Source organism: Didymosphaeria variabile (genome assembly GCF_027946475.1).
Source record: "Didymosphaeria variabile strain IMI 356815 chromosome Unknown scaffold_4, whole genome shotgun sequence".
Lineage (NCBI taxonomy): Eukaryota > Fungi > Ascomycota > Dothideomycetes > Pleosporales > Didymosphaeriaceae > Didymosphaeria > Didymosphaeria variabile.
In genome coordinates this window covers 1,798,799-1,825,166 of record NW_026611623.1, presented here as the reverse complement: position 1 = coordinate 1,825,166, position 26,368 = coordinate 1,798,799, and the positions used below count along the sequence as shown (strand labels likewise).

The 26,368-nt window shown below is 51.1% G+C and overlaps 14 protein-coding genes across 14 annotated transcripts; 8 read left to right on the top strand and 6 right to left on the bottom strand.

Annotated features, from left to right (window-relative positions):
- Positions 1-113: 113 nt before the first annotated feature.
- N0V89_005496 (uncharacterized protein) lies at positions 114-1,662 on the top strand (the record flags this gene model as incomplete). Its single annotated transcript, XM_056214273.1, has 3 exons — positions 114-130; positions 284-569; positions 631-1,662. The coding sequence occupies 3 exons, from the start codon at positions 114-116 to the stop codon at positions 1,660-1,662; spliced, it is 1,335 nt and encodes a 444-aa protein (XP_056071540.1).
- A 447-nt stretch (positions 1,663-2,109) lies between these two features.
- On the top strand, positions 2,110-2,546 carry N0V89_005495 (uncharacterized protein; the record flags this gene model as incomplete). Its single annotated transcript, XM_056214272.1, has 2 exons — positions 2,110-2,233; positions 2,293-2,546. The coding sequence occupies 2 exons, from the start codon at positions 2,110-2,112 to the stop codon at positions 2,544-2,546; spliced, it is 378 nt and encodes a 125-aa protein (XP_056071539.1).
- Positions 2,547-2,777: 231 nt separating this feature from the next.
- N0V89_005494 (uncharacterized protein) lies at positions 2,778-3,143 on the bottom strand (the record flags this gene model as incomplete). The annotated part of the gene is made up of 2 exons (XM_056214271.1): positions 2,778-2,986; positions 3,125-3,143. 2 exons carry the CDS (start codon positions 3,141-3,143, stop codon positions 2,778-2,780), a joined length of 228 nt encoding a protein of 75 aa, XP_056071538.1.
- Positions 3,144-3,496: 353 nt separating this feature from the next.
- N0V89_005493 (uncharacterized protein) lies at positions 3,497-4,574 on the bottom strand (the record flags this gene model as incomplete). Its single annotated transcript, XM_056214270.1, has 3 exons — positions 3,497-4,116; positions 4,171-4,264; positions 4,314-4,574. 3 exons carry the CDS (start codon positions 4,572-4,574, stop codon positions 3,497-3,499), a joined length of 975 nt encoding a protein of 324 aa, XP_056071537.1.
- Positions 4,575-5,129: 555 nt separating this feature from the next.
- On the bottom strand, positions 5,130-6,030 carry N0V89_005492 (uncharacterized protein; the record flags this gene model as incomplete). Its single annotated transcript, XM_056214269.1, has 2 exons — positions 5,130-5,357; positions 5,413-6,030. The coding sequence occupies 2 exons, from the start codon at positions 6,028-6,030 to the stop codon at positions 5,130-5,132; spliced, it is 846 nt and encodes a 281-aa protein (XP_056071536.1).
- A 417-nt stretch (positions 6,031-6,447) lies between these two features.
- N0V89_005491 (uncharacterized protein) lies at positions 6,448-7,524 on the top strand (the record flags this gene model as incomplete). Its single annotated transcript, XM_056214268.1, has 1 exon — positions 6,448-7,524. The coding sequence occupies one exon, from the start codon at positions 6,448-6,450 to the stop codon at positions 7,522-7,524; it is 1,077 nt and encodes a 358-aa protein (XP_056071535.1).
- Positions 7,525-7,651: 127 nt separating this feature from the next.
- Positions 7,652-9,260, bottom strand: N0V89_005490 (uncharacterized protein; the record flags this gene model as incomplete). The annotated part of the gene is made up of 3 exons (XM_056214267.1): positions 7,652-7,663; positions 7,720-8,308; positions 8,731-9,260. The coding sequence occupies 3 exons, from the start codon at positions 9,258-9,260 to the stop codon at positions 7,652-7,654; spliced, it is 1,131 nt and encodes a 376-aa protein (XP_056071534.1).
- A 443-nt stretch (positions 9,261-9,703) lies between these two features.
- Positions 9,704-10,260, top strand: N0V89_005489 (uncharacterized protein; the record flags this gene model as incomplete). The annotated part of the gene is made up of 2 exons (XM_056214266.1): positions 9,704-9,806; positions 9,860-10,260. The coding sequence occupies 2 exons, from the start codon at positions 9,704-9,706 to the stop codon at positions 10,258-10,260; spliced, it is 504 nt and encodes a 167-aa protein (XP_056071533.1).
- Positions 10,261-12,858: 2,598 nt separating this feature from the next.
- Positions 12,859-15,358, top strand: N0V89_005488 (uncharacterized protein; the record flags this gene model as incomplete). The annotated part of the gene is made up of 4 exons (XM_056214265.1): positions 12,859-13,002; positions 13,054-13,366; positions 13,478-13,686; positions 13,850-15,358. The coding sequence occupies 4 exons, from the start codon at positions 12,859-12,861 to the stop codon at positions 15,356-15,358; spliced, it is 2,175 nt and encodes a 724-aa protein (XP_056071532.1).
- A 901-nt stretch (positions 15,359-16,259) lies between these two features.
- On the top strand, positions 16,260-17,997 carry PEX3 (peroxin; the record flags this gene model as incomplete). The annotated part of the gene is made up of 4 exons (XM_056214264.1): positions 16,260-16,417; positions 16,463-16,845; positions 16,898-17,300; positions 17,349-17,997. 4 exons carry the CDS (start codon positions 16,260-16,262, stop codon positions 17,995-17,997), a joined length of 1,593 nt encoding a protein of 530 aa, XP_056071531.1.
- A 440-nt stretch (positions 17,998-18,437) lies between these two features.
- Positions 18,438-19,697, top strand: N0V89_005486 (uncharacterized protein; the record flags this gene model as incomplete). The annotated part of the gene is made up of 1 exon (XM_056214263.1): positions 18,438-19,697. One exon carries the CDS (start codon positions 18,438-18,440, stop codon positions 19,695-19,697), a length of 1,260 nt encoding a protein of 419 aa, XP_056071530.1.
- Positions 19,698-20,255: 558 nt separating this feature from the next.
- On the bottom strand, positions 20,256-21,128 carry N0V89_005485 (uncharacterized protein; the record flags this gene model as incomplete). The annotated part of the gene is made up of 2 exons (XM_056214262.1): positions 20,256-20,742; positions 20,890-21,128. 2 exons carry the CDS (start codon positions 21,126-21,128, stop codon positions 20,256-20,258), a joined length of 726 nt encoding a protein of 241 aa, XP_056071529.1.
- An 863-nt stretch (positions 21,129-21,991) lies between these two features.
- Positions 21,992-23,270, top strand: N0V89_005484 (uncharacterized protein; the record flags this gene model as incomplete). The annotated part of the gene is made up of 2 exons (XM_056214261.1): positions 21,992-22,300; positions 22,350-23,270. 2 exons carry the CDS (start codon positions 21,992-21,994, stop codon positions 23,268-23,270), a joined length of 1,230 nt encoding a protein of 409 aa, XP_056071528.1.
- Positions 23,271-23,731: 461 nt separating this feature from the next.
- N0V89_005483 (uncharacterized protein) lies at positions 23,732-25,032 on the bottom strand (the record flags this gene model as incomplete). Its single annotated transcript, XM_056214260.1, has 5 exons — positions 23,732-23,926; positions 23,981-24,134; positions 24,195-24,292; positions 24,366-24,741; positions 24,923-25,032. The coding sequence occupies 5 exons, from the start codon at positions 25,030-25,032 to the stop codon at positions 23,732-23,734; spliced, it is 933 nt and encodes a 310-aa protein (XP_056071527.1).
- Between the last annotated feature and the right edge of the window lie 1,336 nt (positions 25,033-26,368).

Here is a 26,368-nt window from a genome sequence, read left to right as displayed (position 1 = left end):
GACCTCAATTACTTCAAAATCTTTAGCGACTCCATTATGCGAGAATTGTCCAGACTAGACGCTCTCGCATCACATCAGGTTTGACTTCCTCTTACTAAGTTCTGTCGCACATCATGCTAACATGTCGGCAGTAAGTTGATTCTAATCTCATGTCCGAGAGTGCGCAACCTGTCCGGCCCTTTTCAACGAAACGGGCCTGCATTCAATGTATAGCTCCATTGCTATAGACATCCTTGAACATCTCGCCCTACATCTCTTGAGCTGACCTTATCACTTCTAATAGACAGAAAACTACATTTGTTGCGTCTATCTCCCACGAACTCCGCTCTCCGCTGCATGGGATCCTTGGCACCTTGGAATTCATCAAAGACACGCACCTTGACTCCTTCCAAGTCAGCATGCTCAATTCGTTGCATTCATGCGGGCAGACTCTTCTCGACACCATCAATCAGGTAATGGACTATGCAAAGAGCAACGAAGCCCCTAAAACCGTTTCTTCTAGAAAGCTGAAGAGTTCCAATACCATACGGCTTTCTTCAAAGCCACTGAAGACACGCAAGATCAAGCAGGTGCGTTGCTTTACTATTCTTGAACACTTGGCCAACTCCTAATGTTCCTATCTCTATCTAGTCCTCCTTCGACCTTGCTTTGGCCACTGAAGAAGTTGTCGAAGCTGTATTTTCGGGCGCCTTGTATATCCCGGTAATCGGCCAGAGTGAGGGTGTCTTACAGTCTTCGGCCGGGTCGGAAGACGATCCAGTGCTGAATGCAGAGCTACCTACATCATCCAATCGCAAGCAATGTTATATCGTCCTCGACTTGGCTCAAGAAGACGATTGGAACCGCTGCTTTACTGTGGGAGCATGGAAGCGAATTGTCATGAATCTCTTTGGTAACGCCGTCAAATATACTGAGAGTGGTCATATCCAGGTGTCATTACGAAGCAGTAGATCGGAAGAGGGAGATAAAAGTACCGTCACCCTGACGATCAAGGACTCCGGCGCTGGCATGTCTCCATCGTTTTTGGCAAACAAAGCGTTCCAGCCATTCTCACAGGAAAATTCACATGCTTCTGGAGTGGGTTTGGGACTTAGTATCGTCCGCCAAATTATCGAGACAAGTGGTGGAAAGATGGAGGTTACTAGTGAACCTTCTGTTGGTACCACTTTCAATGTGAAACTCTCTCTCACGAAGCCGGATGTTCCGCAGCCGCCGGCCTCTAGACTAACGGAATACCTTCCTGCGGTAGCTCGACTGGCTGGACGCCGTGTTTGCATCATGCACAAGAAACACAAGTTTCCGAATGAATCATCAGAGACTTTCGAGAACAGTGGCGGACTTTCGCGATTCACGGATACCCTAGCGAAGACTCTCGAATTGCACCTCAAGATGAAAGTCGTGCAAACAGAAGATTGGTCTGGTCATGATACAGATCTCGTTATCTGTCCGGAACCGTCTTTCGAATACCTTGACACTATCCGGCGGCGAAGGACCGATCGTGAACGAGCGCCAACTACTGTCTTTATTGCCATGGATGCACTTGAAGCAGCTACCTTCCGGTCCGATGTGCGGGTAAAGAACAAAGAAAGCGTGGTGGAGATCATGACTCAACCGTACGTTGACAACATTGCCTTATATCATTTTGCACACCCCATGAACTAATTTCGTTAGTTGTGGCCCGTACAAGTTGGCGTACATTCTAAATCGATGTCTTGATCGCTTCGATGATACCAGTGAGAACCTCCCAAAGCTTACTAGTATTCCCCCCTAGCCTTACTGGTAGTTGCCACTTTTTCTAACTCAGTCCTAAGGATCGCAAGAGCAAAATCACTTTCCCCTGCAGGAGCCGCTGGTTGATCGTCACGCAACACCTACTCAGCTCTCCGAACTCCAGCCTCGGTCTCAAGATACTGATGTCGATGATCTAAAGCCTTCCTTTACCTCGATAGCGTCGCGCGTTGCAGAGAGTCCACCTGCGGAACTGAAGGACGTGTTGCCCATACGCGCAAAATCGACAGGACCGCATGTGTTAGTCACGGACGACAATGCCATAAACCGTAGGGTATGTTGTCTAACATTGAATAACCATCGGCGATGTGAGACGCTGACATGATGCAGCTCCTAGTGGCCTTTCTCAAGAAGCACAAATACACATATTCGGAGGCCGAAAACGGCCTTGCAGCATTACAAGCATACCAAAATCCTAACCTTCGCCACGACTTCATCCTGATGGGTATGTGTTACTGAGTAGTGTAAACCTTGCATCAACATTGATACTGACGATTTGACTAGATATGTCTATGCCGGTGATGGATGGGATGACAGCCACACGGGCCATCCGGCAATACGAACAAGCATACAACGTACCAAGGTGCTGTATCATTGTACTGACGGGCCTGGCATCCAGCAGCGCAAGGCTAGAAGCATGGAGCTCGGGTATCGATCAATACCTCACCAAACCAGTCAACTTTCAGAAGCTGGCTGAGATTCTAGGACAGGAGAAAGAAAGAAGATTCAGCGTAGAAGATGCAAAGCGCGACGCATAGCACAAAGGGTTGTCGTATCCCTCATGGAGTACATAGTTTATTTGGATACATCGAGCACACATACATCAGTTACTATTGGAATAATATCAGAGGCAGGTTCTCAAGAAGTCTAATGGACCGCGAGACCGAAACACTATGAAAGCGCAAAGGAAATCTCATGGAAGAATGACTTGCCATATCGAATGCATGAAATGACGGACCAAACCGCCTTACCTTCGGAAGACTTACCGTTTAGAAGAAATTCATACCCTGCTTCTCGCGCCACTCCTCGACTAGCATGACGCTTAGCCGCCGAACAGCCTCTTCCTCGCTACTGTAAAGGTTCCGGTCCATGATGAGCACGCGTTCTTCTGCACCTTCTCCAGCCACCACGAAAGCGGTGTACAGCTTGCCAGAGCCATCCTGACTGCGGCGCTTCTTCACTTTTACTTTGCGCGCGGCTGGAGAAATATATTGGCGGGCGAGCGCGAGGCAACTTTGGCGCTGACTGACCACAAGTGGAGAGTGGTGGGCAGAGGTGGCAGGGTCATAATTGTGACGAGTGGGGAGAGTGGGTGAGTCGCGTTTGGAGGTGCTACGCTTGTTCAAGAAGCACATTGTTCTGGGTCGACTTGTTAGTAGTCTCGTTTTGTTAGCAAGTGCTTCCTCAGTTTTGGTATTGCTAGACGGGTGTCAGCTCGGTCGTTACGTGTTTGCTCAGGTGGGTTGAGGAGGTTATGGTAAGCTGGGAAGTGTTTTAGCAGTAGAGGATATGAAAAGCAGGGGTATTTGATGCGTGGAAGGTAAGTGAACAAGTCTCAGCGTTGTGAGAAGGAAATGATGGAAGAACATTGTGAACGTGAACGTGAATATCTTCAGCTCTTTGTGTATTTACAAGCTACCACTGTAGCCATGATATCGAGTAAGCAGCGAGGGTGCTACGCCAAGCTCTGCTATGCCGCATTCTAAATTTACTCGCCAGAAGGCCCAGTGAACGAAGTGCCCAGCTTAGCCGGCGTGCCGAAGTTCGGCGTCCCGTTGCTGTTCCAGTTGACTTTGTTGACCATTGTGTACCTGTTGCCATCGCAAGCTCCAGCACTGTTGGCTGTCGCATGGTACACATTCCAGATCTCAGTGCCATCGGGACTCTGGAAGAACCCATTGTGACCCGTCCCGTAATTGCCATTCGCGCTCGTAAGAAGCGGTCCGCTCTTGCTCCAGCTAGCCGCAAGACTGGGGTCACCGGAACCATTCCACGTGAGCAGGCCGAGAGAGTAGGATGTAGTCCAGCAGTCGGATGCAGAGTAGGTGAGGTAGGTCTTGCCGTCGTGGTACATTGCCGCCGGGCCCTCGTTGACTGGGTTACCTACGGTCTCCCAGGACAGAGTCGGCTGAGAAAGGAGCTTTGGAGAGCCGATAGAGCCAGGCGAGTTGAGCTTAGAGATGCAAAGGGATTGGGGAGAGCCGTTGAGGAAGCAGGAGTAGACGAAGTAGTTACCCCAGCTGCTGAAGCGGAGGATAGTGCCGTCGATGCCCCATGTGCTAGAGAGCGTAGAAAGAAAGCTGAATGAGTCCCAGGGAGAGGCCCCGCCTGCGGAATCCAATCAACATTGCGGGGAAGATGGTATATGTCGTGATAGCTTACCCTTCAGCACATGCGGACGCTGCGTGCCCAAGTCCTTGCCATCACCAGCAGTGAAGTAGATGTACCAAGCATTGTCAAGGTAATGTAACTCAGGCTGCCGCTTATTTAGCTTCTTCCCTTTGAAATGATGATGTGCTACTTACAGCCCAGATGTTTCCAGACCGCGATCCGGAGCTTTGGGTGTACACCACCTTCGTCTCACCCGACTTCAAGCCGTTGATAGTAGTGGCACGAGTGATCTGCAAATTCGTCCACGTAGTCGTCATGAGGTAGTAGTAGCCACCGGAGTACGCAATGTGTGGATCCGAGCCATCTTTCGCCTTGATTGGGTTGGTATACGTTGCAGCAGAAACGACAGATGAAAGCCCAAGCACAAGTGTGCTCAATGTCTTGAAGAACAGCATCTTGGCGAGAACGAGCTGAACTCCAGAATGGTGCACAATCCATGAGTTGGGTAGACTTCTTTGCTATAAGTAGCGGTGCGCATAGCTAATTTCCCGTCTTGGAAATCACCAAGGACGCCAACGAGGCTATTACAATAGGGTAGCCAAGTGATGTATAGTAAAGTATTGTTACTTCCACGAATTGTAGGGTCGCCGCATGTACATGCGGCTCATGGGTGTTTCATTGTAGGAGCCGAAGGGTCGATGTGATTGGTGGAAGCAAGACTGCGTTTCGTCTCCAGATTCCCCGTGCATCCGGGGTCCCCAGAGCATATCGTGATCGCCTCCCCAGGATCTCGGCTGTCATGGTCGTATCTGGCCTGCCGGCTTCGGGACTTGCAGTTAGTGCAGGCCTAGTTGTGACTTTCGTCTTTAGTGAAATGTGGTCTGCCTGCAATTGTGATAGCTGTTCGGAGGAACTTCTTCTATTCGAGTTTTGCATTGAGTGAGCCCCAGTCACTTGACCTGTCGTTGGCTCTAATCATGTTTTCTTTGAGCGCGTGCTTGTGCCTGCAATTATACGCTTGTGCCCTTGGGCATTCCGATGCCAACTGCAGCAGTTGCGCCGGCATCGACAGGAAGTATTGCGCCAGTTATCCATCTCGCATGGTCACTGGCAAGAAAAACTACCGCGGCAGCCGCATCCCACGCGTTGCCTTCTGTACCGAGGAGGCTTCTCTTCTTCCTCGCTTCTCGAGCCTCTTCGCTCATTCCTTTCGCGTACATCATAGGGGTGTATAGCATCTATGATCGTCAATCTATGAACCGACCCAAAGCGAACACAGTTGGGTGAACTTACGCCAGGACAGACACAGTTTACCCTGATTCCACATTCCGCATGGTGCGCCGCCATCGCTCGCGTCATATTTACTACGGCACCTTTGCTTGTGGGATACAGTAGGTGAGGTGTCCCACCTTTTAGGCCTGCTACACTCCCCATATTCACAATGCTTCCTCTTACTGAACCTTCATTTTTCTGCATTGCAGGGATGCAGTGCTTTGCCATGAGCACCATGCTGGATATGTTGATCTCGAGCCCTTTCGCGAACGCTTCCATATCCACATCCAGTGCGGTACCTGGGGCTCCTCCTATACCAACGTTGTTGATAAGAATGTCCAGTCTACCAAAGGCTTTCAAGGCATGTTGAACAGAGGCCTCACAGTCTTCCGCTTTTGTGACGTCGCACTTGAAAGCCAGCGCTTTGCCGCGATCAGCTTTAGAATTCGCCATCCAAGCTGTCTTTTCCACGTTCGCAAGGTCCATGTCCAAGCAAAGAACACTGCACCCTTCATCAGCCAGCATTATAGCTATTGCGCGCCCGTTTCCGATCCCGTTACCAGCACAGCCGGCACCGGTGACGATAGCCGCTTTGCCTTTGAGGCCCCGAGGAGGGGGTTCCAGGGGAATGTCTGCCATGAAAGCTCTTCGAAACGCTAGGTGTTGTGCGAGCCTGAGGTCTATTCCTGAGAGTTTAACCTTTCATTGATATCCGTAATGGTGCCTTCAACCCTTTCAGAACGACCGAGCATCCTCTGCTGACGTTTTCGCAAATCGATGACACATACAGTACTGTTTCTGGAGATGGTAGGGAAACGACTCATGGCTGACCTTTCTCCTACATGTACGGCGTTTAGTCGCACAAGTGCCGAGGTTCGGAGGGTTATGCGGGGCAGGCGCTCGTACGAACATATGTGGGCGACCCGTCAACACTACCCGAGAGCCGTATATACTCTCGATAGTTACCTTCGCTTGGCTCCCGGTTTGTTTTGCGCTCTGTCTGTGGTAGCAAAATCAGATCAAACATTGAACTCTTCGACCTTCATTCGAACAGCCATGTGCGATTTCAGTGAATACGGCGGCCCCTCGGAGGAATGGCTCGCCGTGGAAAAGACACTCCCGGTTCCGTTTTTTGACTTTGGTGCTGATCCAAAAAGTGCCAGAACCGTTGTGAACGGCGGCCGTGAGGATGCATCCGCAAAACTGATGGAGAGACTCGGGCCACATGTACGCATGACGGATCATTCCATTCCAACGCGTGACGGATCCACAATCGAGGCTCGGAGTTACCGTGCAGTGTCCAAGTCAGAGGACGACATATTGCCAGCATATCTATACTTCCATGGTGGCGGATTCATTTTCGGTACGCTGAACAGCGAAGATGCAGCGTGTGCCAATACTGCTATCAATACCGGAGCAGTGGTCGTCAACGTCAATTACCGCCACACCCCTGAACATATCTTCCCCACGGCGTGGAACGACGCACAGGATGCTTTCATCTGGCTGCACAAGAACACCGACAAGCTCAAAATCGATCGATCGAAAGTTGTTGTAGGCGGTATAAGTGCAGGCGGTCAGCTTACTGCTTCGCTAGTATTGGAAAAGCATCTTGGGAAGAACGAGGCGTTGAATGGGCTACCTGCGATCGCTGCACAAGTCCTCATCATTCCGGCTCTAGCCCATCACGAAACATACGCTGAGGGACCAATGAAAATGATGAAGAGCCCCGAGATTTCCTCGATTGTAGAGAACGAGAACGCTCCGATTCTGCCAATGAAGGCTTGCCGAATATTCACGTCACTCCTCAAAATTCCCCAGGTCGAATTGAAGGACACGAAAACTAACATACTCACTGCAGCAACGTCGGACGATGTCAAAGGATTGCCGCCTACTATGTTCGGGATCGCTGGTCTAGACCCACTACGAGACGAGGCGCTTTTGTACGCCAAGCTGTTGTCTGAAGCGGGCGTACCGACTGAAGTCAGACTGTTTAAGGGTGTACCACACGGATTCCGAAGGTTTGGAGCTGCATTGAAAGCCTCTGCTCAGTGGGACAGGGCTGTCGAAGATGGCATTGCGTGGTCGCTCAAGAAGCCAGCTGCAACCGGCAAATTTGACATCAAAGTAGTGTGATGATGGTTAATCTACCATTCAGTGCCGCAGGGCAAGCAGCGTCATTTGGGTTGTCCAGTATAACAATCTGTCGGGTCGCGCAGATAAGAGCTCACCGCATTCTTATGTCGAAGATGACTAGAACACATCAGTACTTCCCCTGATCATTCTATCAACGAAGCTAGATTGAATCAAAGATAACATCCATCAACTTACCGATGAAGTCTCCTGCGCATGAGCAACCTCTTCCATTTGGGTCACTTCCTCGTCAAATCGCCTGATCTCCTCTTCGATTGCCTCAGCTCTCTCATCCATATACTCAATGTCTTGTTCCATCTGTATCATCTCGGCTTCGATCCGTTTCTCCTCCTCTTCAGTAGTGGAAGCTATGTCTAGCTTCAGGCTGACACCCGCTTTTTCGAACTCAGTGATAAGATCCCGGCCGACGAACATAGGTGCCGGCCGCCAAGAGCAATCAACCTTCTTTAAGTCCGGAAAATGGACTGCGCAATCTTTGGCTAGATCTGCTAGAGCCTCCTCAACATCATCCTCCCATTCAACGTTGACAATCAACGTCTCCAATGCGGATGGTAGGATTGAAGAGAGCCGAGGATGTTTCACCGTACCGTCATCATCGCTCCAAAGTACCATGCCAGACACTTCGACATGCTTCAGGTTCGTGAACTCCCGCAGGCTTCCAATCGTGGGAATATCCTCTTCTAGCTCGACAAGCCACGACGAATCCAACGTATCTAGTGCAAGGAACTCTAATGTTTTCTCGAACGGTTGCAGATCTTCTCGAAATCTTTCAAGGTCTATCGGTACCCCTAGCGTACCATCACATGCTGCCATCCAATGGTAGCGAAGTCGTCGGAGGGGAAGTGCAATGGCTGAGTAACCACTCTAACACGACATAGCTCATATTGCCTTTAAGGACTAATTCCTCGATGGACACCGACCGTAGTTCTTTGGGATGTGGAAGCGGCTCACTGTGAAGTGCTTGTTGCAGGAGGTTCCAATCCTCCCCTCCCCCGATCAATCTGTTCAACCAGATGCCCCCCTACTCTTACTTTAGCTTGTTCTGACAGCACCACAAGGACGCGACTGAATTTCGTGGTGGGTGGTGCTGAGATGTGAATGAGGCCACCGTCTTTGTATACGTTTCTCAATGAAATGTCGCGCAAAGCTGGATTATAGCCCAAGTCATATACCCCGTTCAGATGCCACCTTCTGTCGATTGCAAGACTCTCCAGATTTCGAGCGAGCGAGATGAGCGTAGACACCACAACAATGCAGGGAAACATAATATGCCTCGTTCGTTCCTCTATGCAAGTGTCATAGTTGTAAGCGTCGTAGTCGATACGTCGTAAACCTTCGAGCTTGGTTTCCAGCTCAGAACCAAGAGCAGCGTCAAATTCATCGCCATCAGTTTCGATATATCGGATGAAATTTAGGAATGCTGGTTTCTTCTTGATAGTGTTCAACAGAGAGTCGACATTCGTCCAGTTGGTGCTCTGCCCTAGGTTGGTAATAGACTCGTAGAGATATGGAGTCGCGATATAATTCAACCGGCGGCACGCAAGACTCAATCCATGCAACGCTGCAATCCGCTGCGCGTTCTCTGCTTTCCGTGCGGCTTCTTCCTCCGGGAGAGCGAGGTAGCCGCGGACGACTGTGAGATGTTGTAGGATCTCTAGAATGAGCTCCCCAGGAAGCTCGTTCAGCTTCGGAGAGTTATCAAGGGCGTCAGAACACATTGCGATTGCAGACCATCATTTCAAAGAACGTAAAGTCGATGCATAGGCTGCGAACATTTGGGGAACAATGCGCGTCGCGCGTGAATCCAGTTTGAGAGCAAAATATTATTACGTAAGCTACTGCGTTGTCTTATCGATTAGAAGTGTACTCATCCCACGCGACATCATTTCCTCGAAACCAAGCTTCCACGCCTTGGAAGCACGTGGGTTACGGAAACATGTCACCGATGTGTTGTTTATCTCTTCTACTCTGGCCTTTGTAGTTAGCTAGAATGTCTGTCTCGTAAGGCGCAATCATACCCCGCTCTCTCATCATTCCCGCTTCGGCGCGCCATCCAGCTTGAGAAGACGAGAGGGAGCTATACAGGCCATATATTGGGATTGATCCCAATCGCAGCTAACCTGCAGCTCTATCCAGCATCCCCCGACTCAGCAGATCCAGAATGTCTACTATAGAAAACAACCTAGTCGAGGGCAACAAGGCATATGCAGCTTCTTTCACGAAGGGGGATCTTGCGCTCCCACCGAGCCAGAAATATACTGTCCGTGAGTGCAGTCGGTCACACATCAGTCTGCCGTAGCTGACATGCAATCCCTAGTGACCTGTATGGACGCGCGTATTGACCCAAGCGCCGCCTTCGGCATCCCCCTAGGTGCAGCTCACGTTATCCGAAATGCTGGAGCCTCTGCGCGCGATGCCTTTCGATCGCTCGTTATAAGCCAACAACTGCTGGGCACGACCGAGGTGCTGCTGGTCAAGCACACGGGTTGCGGCATGTTAACTTTCGACAACGACACCGCGCGTGGGCTTGTGAAGAAGAACAAAGGGGAAGTGGCAGCAAAGGAGGTTGAAGACCTCGATTTCCTTGCATTTCCTGAGCTGGAGGAGAAAGTACAGGAGGACGTACAATGGCTCAAGAGCAAGGCGGTGGAAGAGGGCGTCAGGGTAACAGGGTGGATATATGAAGTCGAGACTGGACGAGTTCGGAAGGTGGTGTAATATTAGAATCGTTGCTATACGTCTAGATATGTATGTCCTACGCTCGGTGGCTGTAGCGGGTCACACACTGCATTGCAACTGCTCGACCCTTGTTTGGTCGCGTTTTCCTGGTATAAGCGAGCTAGGCTCGATCGAATAGCGCTTAGTGCGTCACTTGTCTCACTGACGTCTGCACAAGCTGGGAGCCTGCCAGCAACCGCGAACGTCGTCGCGCCCCGTGATATCATCGGTTTACATCGTTGCAGATCTGGGATGACGGTGTTTTCCCTCGGATAGGTGACGGAAATGGCTTGCGCAGATCCCTACGACTACACGTGCAGAGACTGCCAGTCAATCAGAGGAGGACCTCTTCTGTCAGATACGCTCCATGCGATGCAGACAAGATACCCTATGACAGCAACAAAAACCGCCACGCGCACAGATTTTGGGAACCCAACCCTCCTGGATCTTCCCGATGAACTTCTTCTCCTGGTCGTGTCTGAGTTGCGAGCAATACGGCTCGATCAACCTCAGTCGCAGGCGTTTAAAAACAGGCACGAAGAGATAACTCGGCAGTTTGAAAACTACCATAGGAGAACAGCACTTTATGCGCTCTGTCTCACTTCCAAGAGACTTAATCAGCTTGCGGTTTCCGCGCTCTATAACGCAGTCACCGGATCCACTACAAATTACGGCATCGTACCGTTGCGCCTGATGTGGAGAACTCTTACAGAGAACCAGAAGCTGAGATACCATGTTCAGTATGTCGAGAATTTGCTTCAAGACTGCCTTGGACATAGCTTATCTTGGGACGCGGGAAGTTGCGACGCCGAGGATATGGGTAAGCACGCCAGAAGGCCATGTGCCAGTCCACGCGATTCCGTTGAAATTGATCATGTCTAACTGTTCGTAGTGAACGAATACTTCGATAAACTCGTATGGATTATCCATATGTGTCCAAATATACAGCAGATGTCCGTCATCTCGGTGGAAAGTGATCGTTTCACGCTTTGGTACAAACTCCTTGAACTCCCGAGACACACTTTACTCAAGCTCAAAAAAGCTTGCTCTTCAGACCAATGTTATAGAAGAGAGTTCTTGGGAAGACAACCCTTTTTTGTTTCAACCACGTTTTCTTCGGCCTTCTTCAATGCTCGTCAATCACGGAACTTCGTGCGTCAGGCGTCTCCGGAGGTCGCTCGTACCAAATATCTCAAAGATCGACCTTCAAAAGCCTACAACGAATCGAGTTAACAGAATGTAGCCTCTCCTTGCAGGATGTCAACAACGTTCTTTCAATTTGCGACAACCTCCGTCATTTCATCTGCCATTGGTCCTTTCTATGGTGTGCCTTGTCACATGAGCAAGTCAACCTTATCCCAGGTTTATTGAAGCAAAAAGAGACTCTTGAAACATTGTATCTCGTGGCAAGCAGAGCAGGCTTCGATTCCACTAGTCAAGCGTACGTCTCCTGCCCTAGTCTATGTCAGATGACTACGCTGAAAGAGGCGAAATTGTGCAACCTTTTCATACCCGACGATCATTGCAGGGTGCCCGCGCTCTCCGTGGGTGTACCAGAAGTTCTAATCGCACCAGAGCTTCCGCCGTCACTGGAGCACCTGACTATATCTTATACCATGCAATACAGTGATCCAGACATCTGGCGCGTCTCAGTATGTAAGACCTTACAGCAACTGGCGGACGATTGCACGAGGTATCTCCCAAGATTGCGGGACCTAGTCATTCATTACGAAGACGGTAGGGCGGGACTTTATAGTGGACCTGACGAAGATCTTGCAGAAAGGTTTGAAGAGAAAGGGATTCGGCTTAGTATTATTGAGGAGCTTGATGTCCTTGCTACACTCGAATAAGGCTGCTACGGCAATATCGTCGGAGATCGTACACCGTCGGCCTTGGTCCTGTTTGTTGTTGTGGTGTAACAACATACGCTAACTCATCTCTTGTTCTTCTCTTTCTCTTGCGGTGGAGGTTTGTCCCAGGGGCATGAGATTCGATCTGACCGTTTGCATTTTCGAACTTCGCGACCTGTTTTCGCCAGTGCTGAGCTCGATTGAAAACAGTGGAGTATGCGATAACCGCGTCAGGGCAACAAGTCGACTCTCAATACAAACGAATGACTCTCACATCGAGGTTTTGCAGCTCGATTGAGAATCGTTGAGAGGATATTTCTGCAATCAATATTTACTCTTTCTACTCGACTTCACTTCACTGTGGCTGATAGCGTGCTTACTAGAGCAGTATTCGGTCTTTTTGCGTCCACTACAACCGTCATTCACAACTACTTACCCCAAGCTCAGCTTCACCGCGCGTTTGTATCTTGAGGCTTCTGCAAACCTTTACAAACGTGGATATTACGGTCACGTATAGGACGTAGCCGACATCCCCTGCCTTCACCAAACGGACCGTTTGCACACGAGGCTCACCCATCAAGGGTATAAGGCCATGACCGCCGCTCTCGAGAACCCCAGCCATTGCTCCGCCTCCCCTGTCTACCCGCCTTTGGGGGATATTCAGGACGTTCTTCAAGGGCTCACAGGCTTGCGTCTTGGCTGGACTCCTCGACTTGCATCTCCATTTGAAGAAACAGAGCGGTCTGCCATGGCGGACATGCATAGACGGAGCGAGAGCTCGGTAGAGGATGGTGAGATCAAGAGTAGGATTTCAGACAATAGCGCGTCTGGCCCTCAAGCCACCCAGGTGACTCAGCCACAAATTGAGGGCATGGATGCAAAGCGTCTTGTTGTAAGCTATGAATATTTCCCAAGAGACCTCGAGGCTGATTGAATCATGCAGAATACAGCGAACTCTGCAGCTGGAAAAGGCACCCTCAATGGCACATTATCGGCCTCCAGTAAAACATCTGGCTCGAATTACCAAATTTCCAGCACTTACCTCTCGGAAGCGGTAGATGCCTCGAGTGTCACTCATTGCCTCGAAGATAGTGAGCCAACGAAGCCTACTAATGATCAGTCTCCGGTAGTTGGTCTGGCTGCTCCAGTTCTGAAAGTCGACGACTTGACCTCGAGCGACCACGATGATTCGAAGGGGCCTGCGAAGAAAAACGATTCCGACGGTAAAGGTGCGAATACTCGTACATCCTTCGCAAGTGAGTCTACCACCCCACCTTACCCTGCTTTAACTGTACCACTGTGTATTTTGTACTCTCTGCACCCGCTTATTGTTTGAAACGCAACGAGTTATTGTAATCTACAGTCAGAGAACGTGAGCCCCGGGGCAGACGAATGGTCTCAAGAAACTGACAAGATAGCTACGACTTCCTCACAAGAGAACACAGCTGGATCCGGGGGCTTTACAGGTGCCACGAACGGGCATCACCAAGATGCAGATGAGGCATCCATTTCGCGAGCCAGGTTTGCCCTTTCCAGCGAGGCTACTGCACTGAGTCAGAGTATCCACACTTCAAAGGTAGGTCCATCTTTTCCTGATTTTTCATATTATAGAACTAATGCCGCGAAGTATGCCCCGTCAACGCCGCAGCACAGCCGCGTTCCTCATGCCGGCGAATCTGTGCAGAAGGTAAGGACCCTATGTCTATCACCGATTGGTATAGTTTAATAACATTTGACAGTTCCAGCACTTACCCCGCGCTCCTCGTCGACCTCAGTTTAACAACGGGCAGCAGTACTACGATCGTACTGATCCTAGAGACGAGACCCGGATGCTACAAGCTAAGCTGCAGAAAGCCAATCAGACCCTCGAAGATGAACGAAGGGCTCATAAGGCCGAACTCGAGCATACAGAGACCCGCGTCCGCCATGATTGTGAGGCAACACTGCAACAGATTTGTAGCGGCATCTTGGGCCAGCAGGTTGCAATCGTCAAACGGACAGTACATTTGAAAAAGAAGGAATTCGACTTGGAGGCCCGTGAAAGGCTGATCGGGAAAACTGAGCACCTTCTTACGATTGGGCAGAAGCAATTTGCAGGCGCAGATGCAGATGAACAAGACCTAGAGACATTCGTTGATATCAACGACGCGATCATCCGCGAGAGAGTCATCCAGGAGATCGGTCGTCGTGATCGTAAAGTCGACGCCCAGCTCGCTATCAAGAAGGAGGAGTTGAAGAGCCGCGAGAGTGCCATCGAGATGCGAGAGAAAGCCTATTCCACCATGCATAAGGTTCAAGTTCACGAAAGGTTAGAAATCCAGATTCGAGCCGAGCTAGAGCAGATGATGATCACCCGGGAAAACGCAGAGTACGAGCGGGGGCTCGCTGAAGGCAAGGCTTTAGGACAAGCTGAGGGTAATGACCAACTACGAGACAACTACTACGACCAGGGCTTCGCAGCTTGTCATAACATGTTCGATCGCTTAAAGAGGTTCCAAGCTGGTCTGCTGCCGCACGACAGCCCGGAGTTGGCTTTTCTCTTTGATGCAAGCCACCCGGATAACCCCTTTACTCTTGGATTGCAGATCGGCCGGCGGCATTCGGCGATGTCTCCCCAACAGTCTCTCGTCTTGGACAAGCTTGGTTATCCGATGCCTCGCTCGCAACCTGCTGGTCTCCCCAGCCGAGTCGGTCCTAGCACGGTGAATGGTAACGGTAGCAAAAGATTCGCATCCGCAAGGCCACACCCTCAGGCACAGCTCAATGGACGTTCTGATGGGCACGCCGAAACCGCGAACAGCAATGGTATCCCTGCATCTACGCAATCGCACCCTTACGCTAACACCAAGCGGTACACTAATGGACACACGAATGGCGCGAACGATATGGAGGCTCCCAGTGCTAGCCCTCGCGATCGTTTAGAAGGGCTTAACACGCTCCAGTCACCTGACCTCGACACCACGGCGGACACTACTTTCGGTGTCCCTAAGTATAGCGCCAGGAGCGCACCTCTACCCCTGAATTCATCAGTTCATGTCCAAAATCCTCAGACACCGACCTCTGGCAGCGATGCCACGGAAGGAAACTGCACAACTGGCGACCGCACCGATGGCGGCACTGCCCGGTCAAACAACGAGGTGCCCACATTCCTCTCAGGCAGGAGACTCCTATCCTATGGTCGGCCGGTGTCCAAGGATGAGAAGGTGCACGAAGAGGACAAGCAGGTGAATCTGATAGATTTGTGCTAGGTGTACCTGAAGCGCGTTCCTCAGTCAAGTTGTGCGCACAGAAACACAGAATTAGTTCACTGTCGGCACTGAGTTCAAGCCGATCGATTTCAATCAGGAGCCTACCCGACGAGGCTCGCCTGGAATCCTATCATCTCACACTTGCATCCTCTGATTACGAGGCTCTGGTAGGGTAGTACTTGGCGATTTATTTTGAACATCTATGGCGAAGGCAAATTGAGGCATCTAGCTTGAACACATAGCAGTGGGGGGCTTTGTCTCTTGCCGTGCATTAGCAGACAGGCGCAGCCAGTGAAGATTCGTCCGAGGTAGGGTTTTTGTTAGTGAAAAAGCACAATCAATCTACACAGGCGTTCAGGGAGTTACAGGTAGCAATCTTAATACTTGACCAAACCACTCTTCCCTCCAAAATCCCTCACTGGGCCGTATACATACATAGAGGCGTGGCAGAATCGTGACCCTGTAAACCTCGAGTTCTATGATTCGTGCTGTTGAGACAGTGATCTTACATCTTGACTGATAGTAGTTCTTCTCTCAAACGATATCGAAGGGCTCCGAATACTATTGCTAAGAGCACATGCGGCAAGTTTTCCCCCTTGAGGGAAGACGTGGAGGCCGGCCTTTGCCTCGGCTTCCCCAGGATTATGTGATCCGTGCGCGACCTGCCAAACCGCATCACCAGCCTCGCCATGCGACACTTTTGAATGCATCTATTCTAATTGTAATTGCACGCTACTTCAGTTTCTACGTCGCATATCCGCGTCAGTTGAAGGGAAACACATTCCCAGCGAAATCTCTCCCCACACCGTGACATCATCTTCGCCTCGGGTGCGGGCGCGTACAGTCACCCATCCCCGCGCTTCGCATCTCAGACCGTGGTGCAGCTACATCAACGGGCAGGATGATAGGCGCAACGCGCCGCTGGCTTCGTCGAAATCGCACTAACTTTGCCATCGGTGCAGGCGTGTTGGGCGCCGGGTACCTTGCGGGGCAGTATGCACTCGGGAAGCTGTCTGAAGCGCGTCAGCGCATGAGCGATGATCGTATCGCGAAGGAGAAGTGAGACTTTCAACCTTGGAACGATGCACATTGCTAACGATACAGCCTACGTCGCCGCTTTGAGCAGAACCAAGAAGACTGCACCTTCACCGTACTTGCCATTCTGCCCACCGCCACGGAGAACCTCCTAGACGCCGTACCTGTGGAACAAGTGCTGGAAGAGCTGCAAAAGCAGAAGGCCGAAAGGCTATCGAGGAGTGTAGGACCTAGTGAGATTGCAAGCACAGCACCGCCGAGTGTCGCAGATACCACAGAAGACGATGCGAAGAGCTCCAGCTTCCAGAGCGAGAGTTATGTGCATGCCAGCCAGATAGCTGGTGAGGGTGATAGCGTCATAACGACAGGCAGTGCAGAAGGCAGTGCTGAGTCGGGAGAGCGCAAGAGCAAGAGAACCAAGGCACAGCTGTGGAGCGAGATGAAGATCAGCTGTAAGTTACCACCAAGAACTGCAGTGTTCCCAATGGCAGCTGACATGCACAGCCATAACACGAGCTTTTACGCTCCTATACACCTTGTCACTACTCACCCTTCTTACCCGCATTCAACTGAACCTCCTCGGCCGCCGCAACTACCTCGCGTCTGTTGTCTCCCTTGCATCTCCACCTCCAGCAAATCAAGAATCGCGGATAAACTTGGAGAACCACGACGATGACAATTTTGAGCAGGCCTACGGTAACGACTTCGAGACGAACCGGAGATACCTGAGTTTGAGCTGGTGGCTGCTGCACAAGGGATGTCTTAACCTCATGGAGAAAGTGCGGATCGCCGTGAAGGAAGTCTTTGGCACACTGAACCCGAGAGAAGAGATCACCATCGAAAGACTTTCTGAGCTTACTTTAGAGGTGCGGAAGAGAGTAGAGGGTGCGACGGAGGAAGAACGAAGGTTGGTCTACGCTCTTCCGATCTAGATGTATCCCATTAACTGTTATAGAACGTGCAAGTGGCTGCCGTACCTCCTCCCCAGTCAAGACCAGGAAGACTACGTCCTGCGCGAAAGCGGAATGACCACCTCCGAAGAGGTCACTTCTCCTACCACATCCACGTCGCTCCGCCGCCTCATTGACGAAACCTCCGACCTCATCGACTCACCTGCCTTCACTCATGTGCTCACCCGCCTCCTCGACGCCGCCTTCTCACATCTCATCGATGTCAAGATGTCTCAGCTCTCGTACAAGATCCCACCCATCTCCGAGAGCACTGCACGCGTACAAGAAATAGTGGGCAACGATGTGAAGGCCAAGGTCGCAAGCTCGCTCGCCGTGTTCTGTAGACAAGCGCACAACATCGGCAGTGGAGCGAACAATGAGTACCTTGCGGCAATCGAACAAGTGCGTGATCTAGAGGCTTTCGCTGCGGTCGTGTATTCGAGCAACTTTGAAGTTGAGTCGCCAGAGTTCACTTCAACCCGGCCGACAAGTACGGTGTACGAGAGCAACAGGACGAGCCTGGCCACAAATAGTGTGGACCCCCTTGCGCCAGGATTCAGTCAGCCTGCGACTGCGAGAGAAAGCGTGGCCGATCCTAGTTTTGAGAGCGCTTGGGGTAAAGCGTTGGCGAAAGAAGATGGAAAGATTGTCTAGGACGACCACGTATGCGTATGACCACCGTGTTGCGATCAAGACTTCTTGTATAGTACATTAAGATTTATGGAGCTTGATGCTGCCGAGGGCTGGACGGTTGAGATGACAGATACCCGCGCACAGTTATTTCTAATGTGATACGTATATGAGAAAGAGATGCAACCACTGTTCGTTCGTCTATACCAAAGTTCGGTGCGAATGCCACCAAAGCGATGCGCTAACACGTGAGCAGGCGTAGTCAATGACGTCACAGCGTATAGTGGAACGCGGAAGGACGAAGTCTTCGCACGCATCGCTTCTTGTGAGACTGGACTGAATTGACTCGGGACGCAGTGGTTTCCTCTCCGAAGTTGAACAGCCGCAAGCACGGGGCGCCTTAAAATTTTGGAATTGTTGCAGTCGCGGCATACATTGCAGCACCCTCTGCGCGCACAGCAACCATGAGCACCAAAGAAAGAGATAGCAATGGCTTCAACGCATACGCAACACTACTCACACGGCCGAGCTACCTTGCCGGCGCGCTCCTCCTCGCGTATACACTCAACCAACATTCCCCCAGCACCCCCCTGGTCATCCTCTACACCCCAGAAACTATGTCCGAGCCCTCAATAAACGCCCTCCGCGCCGAAGCAAAACACTCAAACACTATCCTTTACCCTGTGGAGCACCTCCGTCTGCCTACTTCAGATGATGACGGCAACCACGGCATGGTCGCTGAGCGCTTCATCGACACCTGGACGAAACTCCGCGTCTTCGAATTGCTCGAGCTAAACGGGAAAAGGGTCGATCGTCTGTGTTTTCTCGACGCCGATATGATGATTTTCAAGGACCCCTCGCCGTATATTTTCAATGCAGAAAACGACGCGTATCTGGCTGGTGGTGACGGAAAAAGGATGTGCGCTACACACATCTGCGTGTGCAATCTCGACCACGACTCTTGGGCTCCGAAGTCCTGGGTCCCGGAAAACTGTGCGCACACTCATGTTCAAGGGCCCGACGACGTTCCGGAGGTTAAGAGCGAGCCGAGTACCATGGGCGAGATGAACACGGGGACGTTCGTGTTCCACCCATCTGCTGAACTACGCTCGTTCGTGTTCGGCAAGTTCGAAAGCACACCGTCGAAGGAGCTGAGGAAGTTGAAGTTCCCAGATCAGGATTTCTTAAACATCGTGTTTGATGGACGGTGGAAGAGTCTCAGTTGGCGCACCAACGCGCTCAAGACGTGGAGGTACTGGCATGCGAACATGTGGCGCGACGCTGAGGTCGCGGTGTTGCATTACATTGTTGATAAGCCGTGGGCCGCACGAGTTCAGATGTCCTCCGACGGGAAGAAGGTTGCGGGGTACAAGGGCGACGATGGGGATACACATGGCTGGTGGTGGGACGCGTTCGCGCGGTGGACCGAGGAGAGGAGGAAGCAGGGCGAGAAAGAGCTGCTGGAGACGGCGGAGAAGTATGTGGCGAGTGAGGACGGGAAGGATAATGAGGAGATGCGGGCGGTCGGCGGTGGGGCGCAGGAGTTTGCAAAGAAGTGGAAGAATGGGAAGGCTGTTGAAGATGGCAAGGAAGAGAGTAATGGAGCAGTGAGCGGCAACCCTCCTGATGGTAAAGAGGACTTTGGAAAGGGACCACATGGGCCGATTCTGCGCAAGCCGATGCTCGGAGAGAGGGGCCATGGACGGGTCGTGCGTCCAAGGTGAGCTTGTATCCCTTGCATAGTTGCAAAGAAAGATACAGATTCGATTTACGAAAGTTTTACCCCCTGTACTCCTAACACATGCCCTCTTTTGATCGCGAAATGCGGAAATCCCAGCTACTCTCCTTAGAATATCCCGCGCCCAGAAAACATATCCCAAACCTTCCCCTCAAACACATTCTGATCGACAACACCACCGAAGCCATAGCACTTCACAAAATCCACCAACGCTGCTTGCAACTTCTCTAGTCGTGCACAGTCGAGAGTTAAATACTGAGGATGCCGTCGGATATAATCCCACGCTTGCACGGGCGTGACTTCGCCGTCGAGTGGGATGCTGGAAGAGAGCTCGAGGAGGCGCTCAACAGACGAGGAATCAACCGTCCATGTCGGGCTTGAGGTTTGGTCGTGGCCGTTAGAAGCAGGGTAGTGATGGTGGTGTTGGTGGTGCTGGTGGTGAAGTAAGGTGGCACTAGCCAAGAGCGCATGACCTGATGGTGTCTCGTTGTCAAGAGTTGATGGTATGTGGCCGAGGCAGGGAGCTTCTAGACTAGAGAGGGGGTTAGTGGCGGAGTTCCCAGGCCGGAGGGAGAGGGGGGTGGTACCTGAGGATGAAGTCCATGCCGATGGCTGTGGGGTTTTGCTGGCTGACGAGAGTCGTAGTTGAGGCAGATAGTATGGTGTCGAAGGTTGATGTGAGTTTTGCTTGAGCGGTAAGTGTTCCTCCACTTTGATTGCCTCTACGTCGATCTTGATCCCTAACTTGGATGCGTTCATGTTGCTGCTTCGGCGCCTTCGCTGGAATGCTGAACTCGAAGAACTCATCTATTCCCGATCCAACCTCGGTCGTCGTCTGATCTGGCGATGGTAGTGGTAGTGGGGTCGTAGATGGGATTGGAATGCCGTTGTTGGCTAGCAAGGCTTTCATTGCATTAATTTCAGCATATAGCGTCTTCGTTTCTCGGAAGAGCCTTGCTTCATTGGCGCGCAGCTGTACGACTTCGGTCTCCAGCGACTTGATATAGGCTTCTTTGCGTTCGCGATGAGTCCTAGCATCGGCCGTTAGAAGTGATATTGTTCGTTATGAAAGGCTTGTAGGCTGGTATGTAGTTTAAGAAGACTTCCAAGGGGTTCACAGAAAGACGACGAGACAATGGCCAGACTTCTTTTGATGAGGGAAGGATATGAGGACGTACTTCTGGGCACGGCGGACTTGTTCTCTACGCTTCTGATAAGGATTTTGGGGTTCCTCGTTGGCCAGATGGTCTGGGACGATCAGGTCATTAGTCATGCTGTATTTGCGCATCCTCCAGGGCATGTAATGTTTGGAAAGTTTGCCAAGGAGAGTCCCATAGTCAGAGGCCAGATTGGGTCTGCGTGATATTCCTCCCGCAAGGGTACGCTTGTGGGTCGGCACACTTCGTAGCGCAGTCATGTGGTTGTATGTTGGGCAATAGGATATCAAGACGGAGAGTACGCACCTGGAGGAGACCCCTTCTGACTTTTGAACGGCTTAAAGGTAAACTTAACCATGATGCGCGCCTCTCAAGTGACTCGATACTTCCGACTTCAGTGTTTGAGATTCCACTACAGTGTTCGAGATCCAGTGAATCTGCACCGGAAGTACAATGTTAGAGTGATCAAGTTACTGGATTCCGATGGAGGTCGCTAGCACAATCGTGCCGAGCGTTTTGGACGCTTGGGGATATTCGAACGCCTGAGGCCAGCTGGAACACTGTGCGTTGCGGGTGGCAGGGATTGTGGCTGATGATGCGAGCAATTACTCGAATGGTTGGGGCTGAGGCGTCGGCTCATCTCATTCGCTCGGTGTCTGCGGTTTGTCCGAGAATACGATGAATTAGCCCCAATCACAGCGGTTCGACTAGGGCTTACAGGGCACGGCCCCCAAAACCTGTTAGGGAAAGTGTTATGGAATCAATTTCCCCTCTGGCATGCAAGTCTAATCCCTTGAAATTAGCACTCGCCGCCATCATCTGTCGGCCTTGATCTTCGCTGTTAGTTTGGGCGCGGCGGGTAAGATCAGATGGATTTTCCTTCTGTGAGGACCACCGATGTCCTGCCTTGCCTCTTTCGGGAGCCGCGATCGAATAATCATGGCTGAAGCGGAAGCGTACCAAATATCAAGAGTTTACGACAAACAAATGAGCTTGAGTATATAAGAATATCCCGTGCAAGCGTAAGAGCCCATCCACGGTTCACCACCTCATTTTGGAATCTTCAATCTCTGCTATTCCCGCAAACGCGTGTTTTAGGAACAACACTTTCTTCCACTACACCATGACTGCACTCCCGACAAAAGTCACTCTCCTATTTGCTGTTCTAGCGGCCTTCGGAGAGACAGCTCCATGGGCTCCAAAGAACACGCATTGGCATCAGCAAAGTACCACCGGAAAAGCTATCTACTACATCACCAATGAAGCGGAGAATGCAGTCGTAGCACTGCCAATTAAAAGAGATGGAAGCCTTGCGGCTGGAAAGTCCACCAAGACTGGCGGCGCTGGAGCAGTCATGATCCAAGCAGCAACGGGGAAGCTTGAGCTTCCTGATGGCCTGTCTAGCCAATCGTCACTCACTCTTGTTGGCAACGTAAGTGGAAGCGCATCACACATTTTTACTGGTGTTAACATAATTGCAGAACATTTTCGCTGTGAATCCCGGTTCAAACACTGTGTCTATGCTGGCCATCGATCCGGCCGATCCATTGTGCCTGACTGTTGTCGGTAAACCCGTCGCCGTACCCGGTGAATTCCCAAACACAGTCGCCGCCTCCGCAAAGAACAACCTTGTATGCGTTGCTACGACCGGAGCCGTAGCCGGAGTATCATGCGCGTCATTCTCGCACCGAGGCATAGGACCCATGGACAAGCTTCGTCCATTCGACATTGGGCAGTCCACACCGCCGAAGGGTCCTCTCAACACAGTCTCGCAGACGTTGTTTTCGGCCGACGAGACGAAGCTTCTCACAATGGTGAAGGGCGACCCTATGGTCAACAAGACGGGCTATCTCTCTGTGTTCGAAGTCAAACGTAGTTGGCGTCGCCAAGCGACTCTTGCCACACAGGATGTCCGCAGCTCTCCAAATGGAACGGCCGTACTGTTTGGAACGAGTCGCATTCCTGGTAGCACCAATTCGCTCTTCACTACTGACGCTTCTTTTGGCGCTGCGATCATCGACGTTGACCACAGCGGCCAAGCTACCGCTCCGCACGAGCAGAAGATCGACGGCCAAGCGGCCACCTGCTGGGCGACCATTTCACCTGCTACAGGGTCCGCTTTTGTCACTGACGCTGCCGTTGACCGCATCGTGGAAATGAATGTGAAGGACGCCAGCATCATCAAAGAATATGATCTGTCGGCGAATCGCGACCCGGGGCTGCTGGATCTGGCAAGCGCTGGTAATTTCGTGTATGCTTTGTCGCCTGGTAACGGGACGACAGACCCAGCCATCACTGTTTTGGATGTCTCGGGTGGTCAAGGCTCGGCGAAGCAAGCTCAGCGCTTCAGTCTGTCTGGATTTGCAACTAGCTCCGCACAAGGAATGGCGGTGTTTTTGTAAGCGGTATAGCTTAGATTCTTGGTCATGAACATTTGTCGCATTGGGTAATTCCTGTGACAGATACTGCTTTCCATCATCCTTTTCTCTACCTTTCTTTGTGTACCTAGGTAGCAGGGGTACATGTACTTCTGCGCACCTTTTATAACTGTGCCACCATCATGCATTTTTGTCAGGATAGATTCGCATAATTCAAATCGAAGTGTGTTGCCACTACATCAACTCTGGATATCATTCTAGGCGTGTCTTCATACTCTCCGCACTTGGAGAACCGGAACATTGTGTCCTACCCAAGAAGGGCTGTATTCCATGCTTGAATCAGTATCCTATTCAAAGGAGTATACATTTATCAGCATCTAGCAAGCTTTCAATCTCCCTCCTCAAGCGATCCTTCGAATCTTGCCTCAAAGCTTCTTTGTAACCAACAAGCATTTGAGAGTGGCCGCCTTCACTACCATAGGTACCTACAAAGTCAGCGTGGCCCCAGCGACTCCGACGACAGCAGCTTTGACATTCGCGCTTCCCAAGAGACTGTAAGAGTATGGCACACTCGTCAGTGTTCCGGTCGGCGCTTCGTTCGTTCCCTGCCCGAGATCCACGTCCCGAACAACAGCATAGCCATCCTTTGCGATAATGTCATCGTTGGTGCCCTCAAAAACCTGCCCAAACGTCTTAGTATGATGCGGATCAAGGTATTAATTACTAGCACTCACCGAGGACTCAATGAGGAGCTGTGCGCCGGCACGCGTTCGGACTCCATCGTCCAAGTCCTGCCAGAAATTATTGAAAAGATGTCCTGTTCCGATTCTGAACATTGGCCCGCGGCTGTAGAGATTGTAGAAGTGGTTGTTGGCGTAAGTAACACGCCTGCGTTGAGAAGAGGATCATTAGCAATCTGCTGATGACTACGATATTGCGATGACATACAGATGTCCGGTATCTTCCGCTTGGTTATTGTCACTGTGGCCTACGAGCGAGCCTTTCCAGTGATCATGCAAGTAGGAGTTCGAAATGGTTACATAGTCCTGCAGAAGGCTTAATTAGACTTGCTTCCCAATATTCACCTGTTGCAGTGTTCAAGAGCAGGAGGATACTCACAGAAGCTCTGGTAACATCCACCAGCCCATCGTAGTAATCCTTGTCATGATCGCGATCGTTACTCAAGTCAACGTGATCGACCCAAACATTTGTGGAGTACTTGACTGTGATCGCATCTTCGTACGTTGAAAGCACCTTTGAGTGTATCGTGTTCCTAATGATCACGTTTGAGGAGTGATTGAGAAAGAGACCGATGCCGAGAAGATGGCCGCTGTTACGACCAATGATGGATTTGTTAGAGCCGACGAGGACTTTGACAGCGCCACTGATAGTTCCAGATACAACCACTATTCTGGGCGTGCTATCGGCAACGGCACTTGTGAGTGCAGCAAGTGAGGTGACAGTCACTGTTTCGCCGCCTTTACCACCTGAAGTACTGTTTGATGTTAATGAGAATCGTACACTGGTACGTTGAGCAATAGAGAACGAACGTAGCGAGTTCAATCGAAGTGAAATCCGGTTTCAGTGAAGATGTTTTAGGAATACGGATAATAAGAGCCAGAACGCAGATAGAAGGTAGCAAATCTGGAATCGCTGGGAAAGCGGATCCGACTCACCCAGAGCCGAGTGTACAATATCCCACCATACAGACATCGGTTATCGAAGCAGCAGTGACCACACCACAGGTGGCAGCGAGGAGAGAAAACAGCTTCTTCGGCGTAAACATCTCTACTCTGGAAGGCGTTGTGATTCTGAGTAGCACCCAACATTTACATTGGCACAGCTACTTATAGGTATTCTTACTGTAGTTCGCCAATCGGATCCCGGTGCCATTATTCGAGATCTGGGTGTCCCTATATTGGATTCTGTACAGAGACTTAGTTGACGCGACTCTCGTCCCCAGTTCCTCTCTCCTCATTGGCGGATAATTGTGGCTTGTGATATATCCAACTCCTGCTCTGCGTCAAGAATGTGGGAAGCTACGGAAAGATTGTCCCATCACTCAGGATCTTAGCTATGTCTGCTGCGCTTCCTCGACGCATTGCTGGAGGAGCATGCCAAGTTGCAAGTCGTGAATAGAACATCACGTGATCCCTTTAATCGTTATTTTTCGAGAATATATAGCTACCAATGTACTATAAGTCCTGCTCTTGGTAATATGTTACTTTCTTTCACTCCGTATATATCACGCGAACCGAGTCACGATATCGCTTGTGCTGTGTGTCACTATCCGAACGCGATCCTGAGCACTAGCTGACCTCTTTCTTTGGATGCATAATGCAGTAGCAATGAGCATGGAAAACGTCCGATTGTATACAGAGAAGTTACAGCTCGCGTGGCCATTCCGGTTTCTTTCCGGTACCATTCCGGTGATTTCAAACGTTACATTTTCGGCCCACTGCCTCGACTCGACCTCGACCTTCCACACCGTACACCTTCTGCGAAACAACAATCGTCGAGCAAGTCCTCGAACGAATCTATTCTCCGCGACGCCGCACAATATCTTGACTCAGCTTGAAAGCTGCTGAACCTTCGTAGCAGCGAACGACAAGTATTCGCCTGCCACCACAATGTCGTCTCGTGTGCCTGGAGGCAACTCTACGGCTGAAACTGCCAACGCTCAACTTCGCCGCATCAACTCTTGCTCCATAGAGGATATGCCTATCGAGGCCCAAAGTACTGTCAACTCCAATGAGAAGCGCTTCGGAACGTCTGCAGTGTGTAATGCGGTGTGGCACCGCCGGGCGCTTGACTATCAGCTCTGGAACCTTGGCTTCTGCTATCCGGACGTATGTGTCCAGAACCGGACTCTCAATGAACAGATTTCTTTACTAATGCTTGTTCGTAGGCTCCTAAACGCGCTCGACTCGAGGAACTCAAGAGTCTTGCTAGGCGTGTCGTCCAGGCGGTGAGTGAGATCACTTCAATTGCTTGTGAACAAAGCGTTAATAATCGAACAGGAGCGTTCAATTCCCAGTGGTCACCGGCGCGCAGTTTCTGCGCCTCTCGAGTGGATGGTCCGGTCCTAGGCTTTGGGTTACCATGTTCCTCACTTTAGCCGG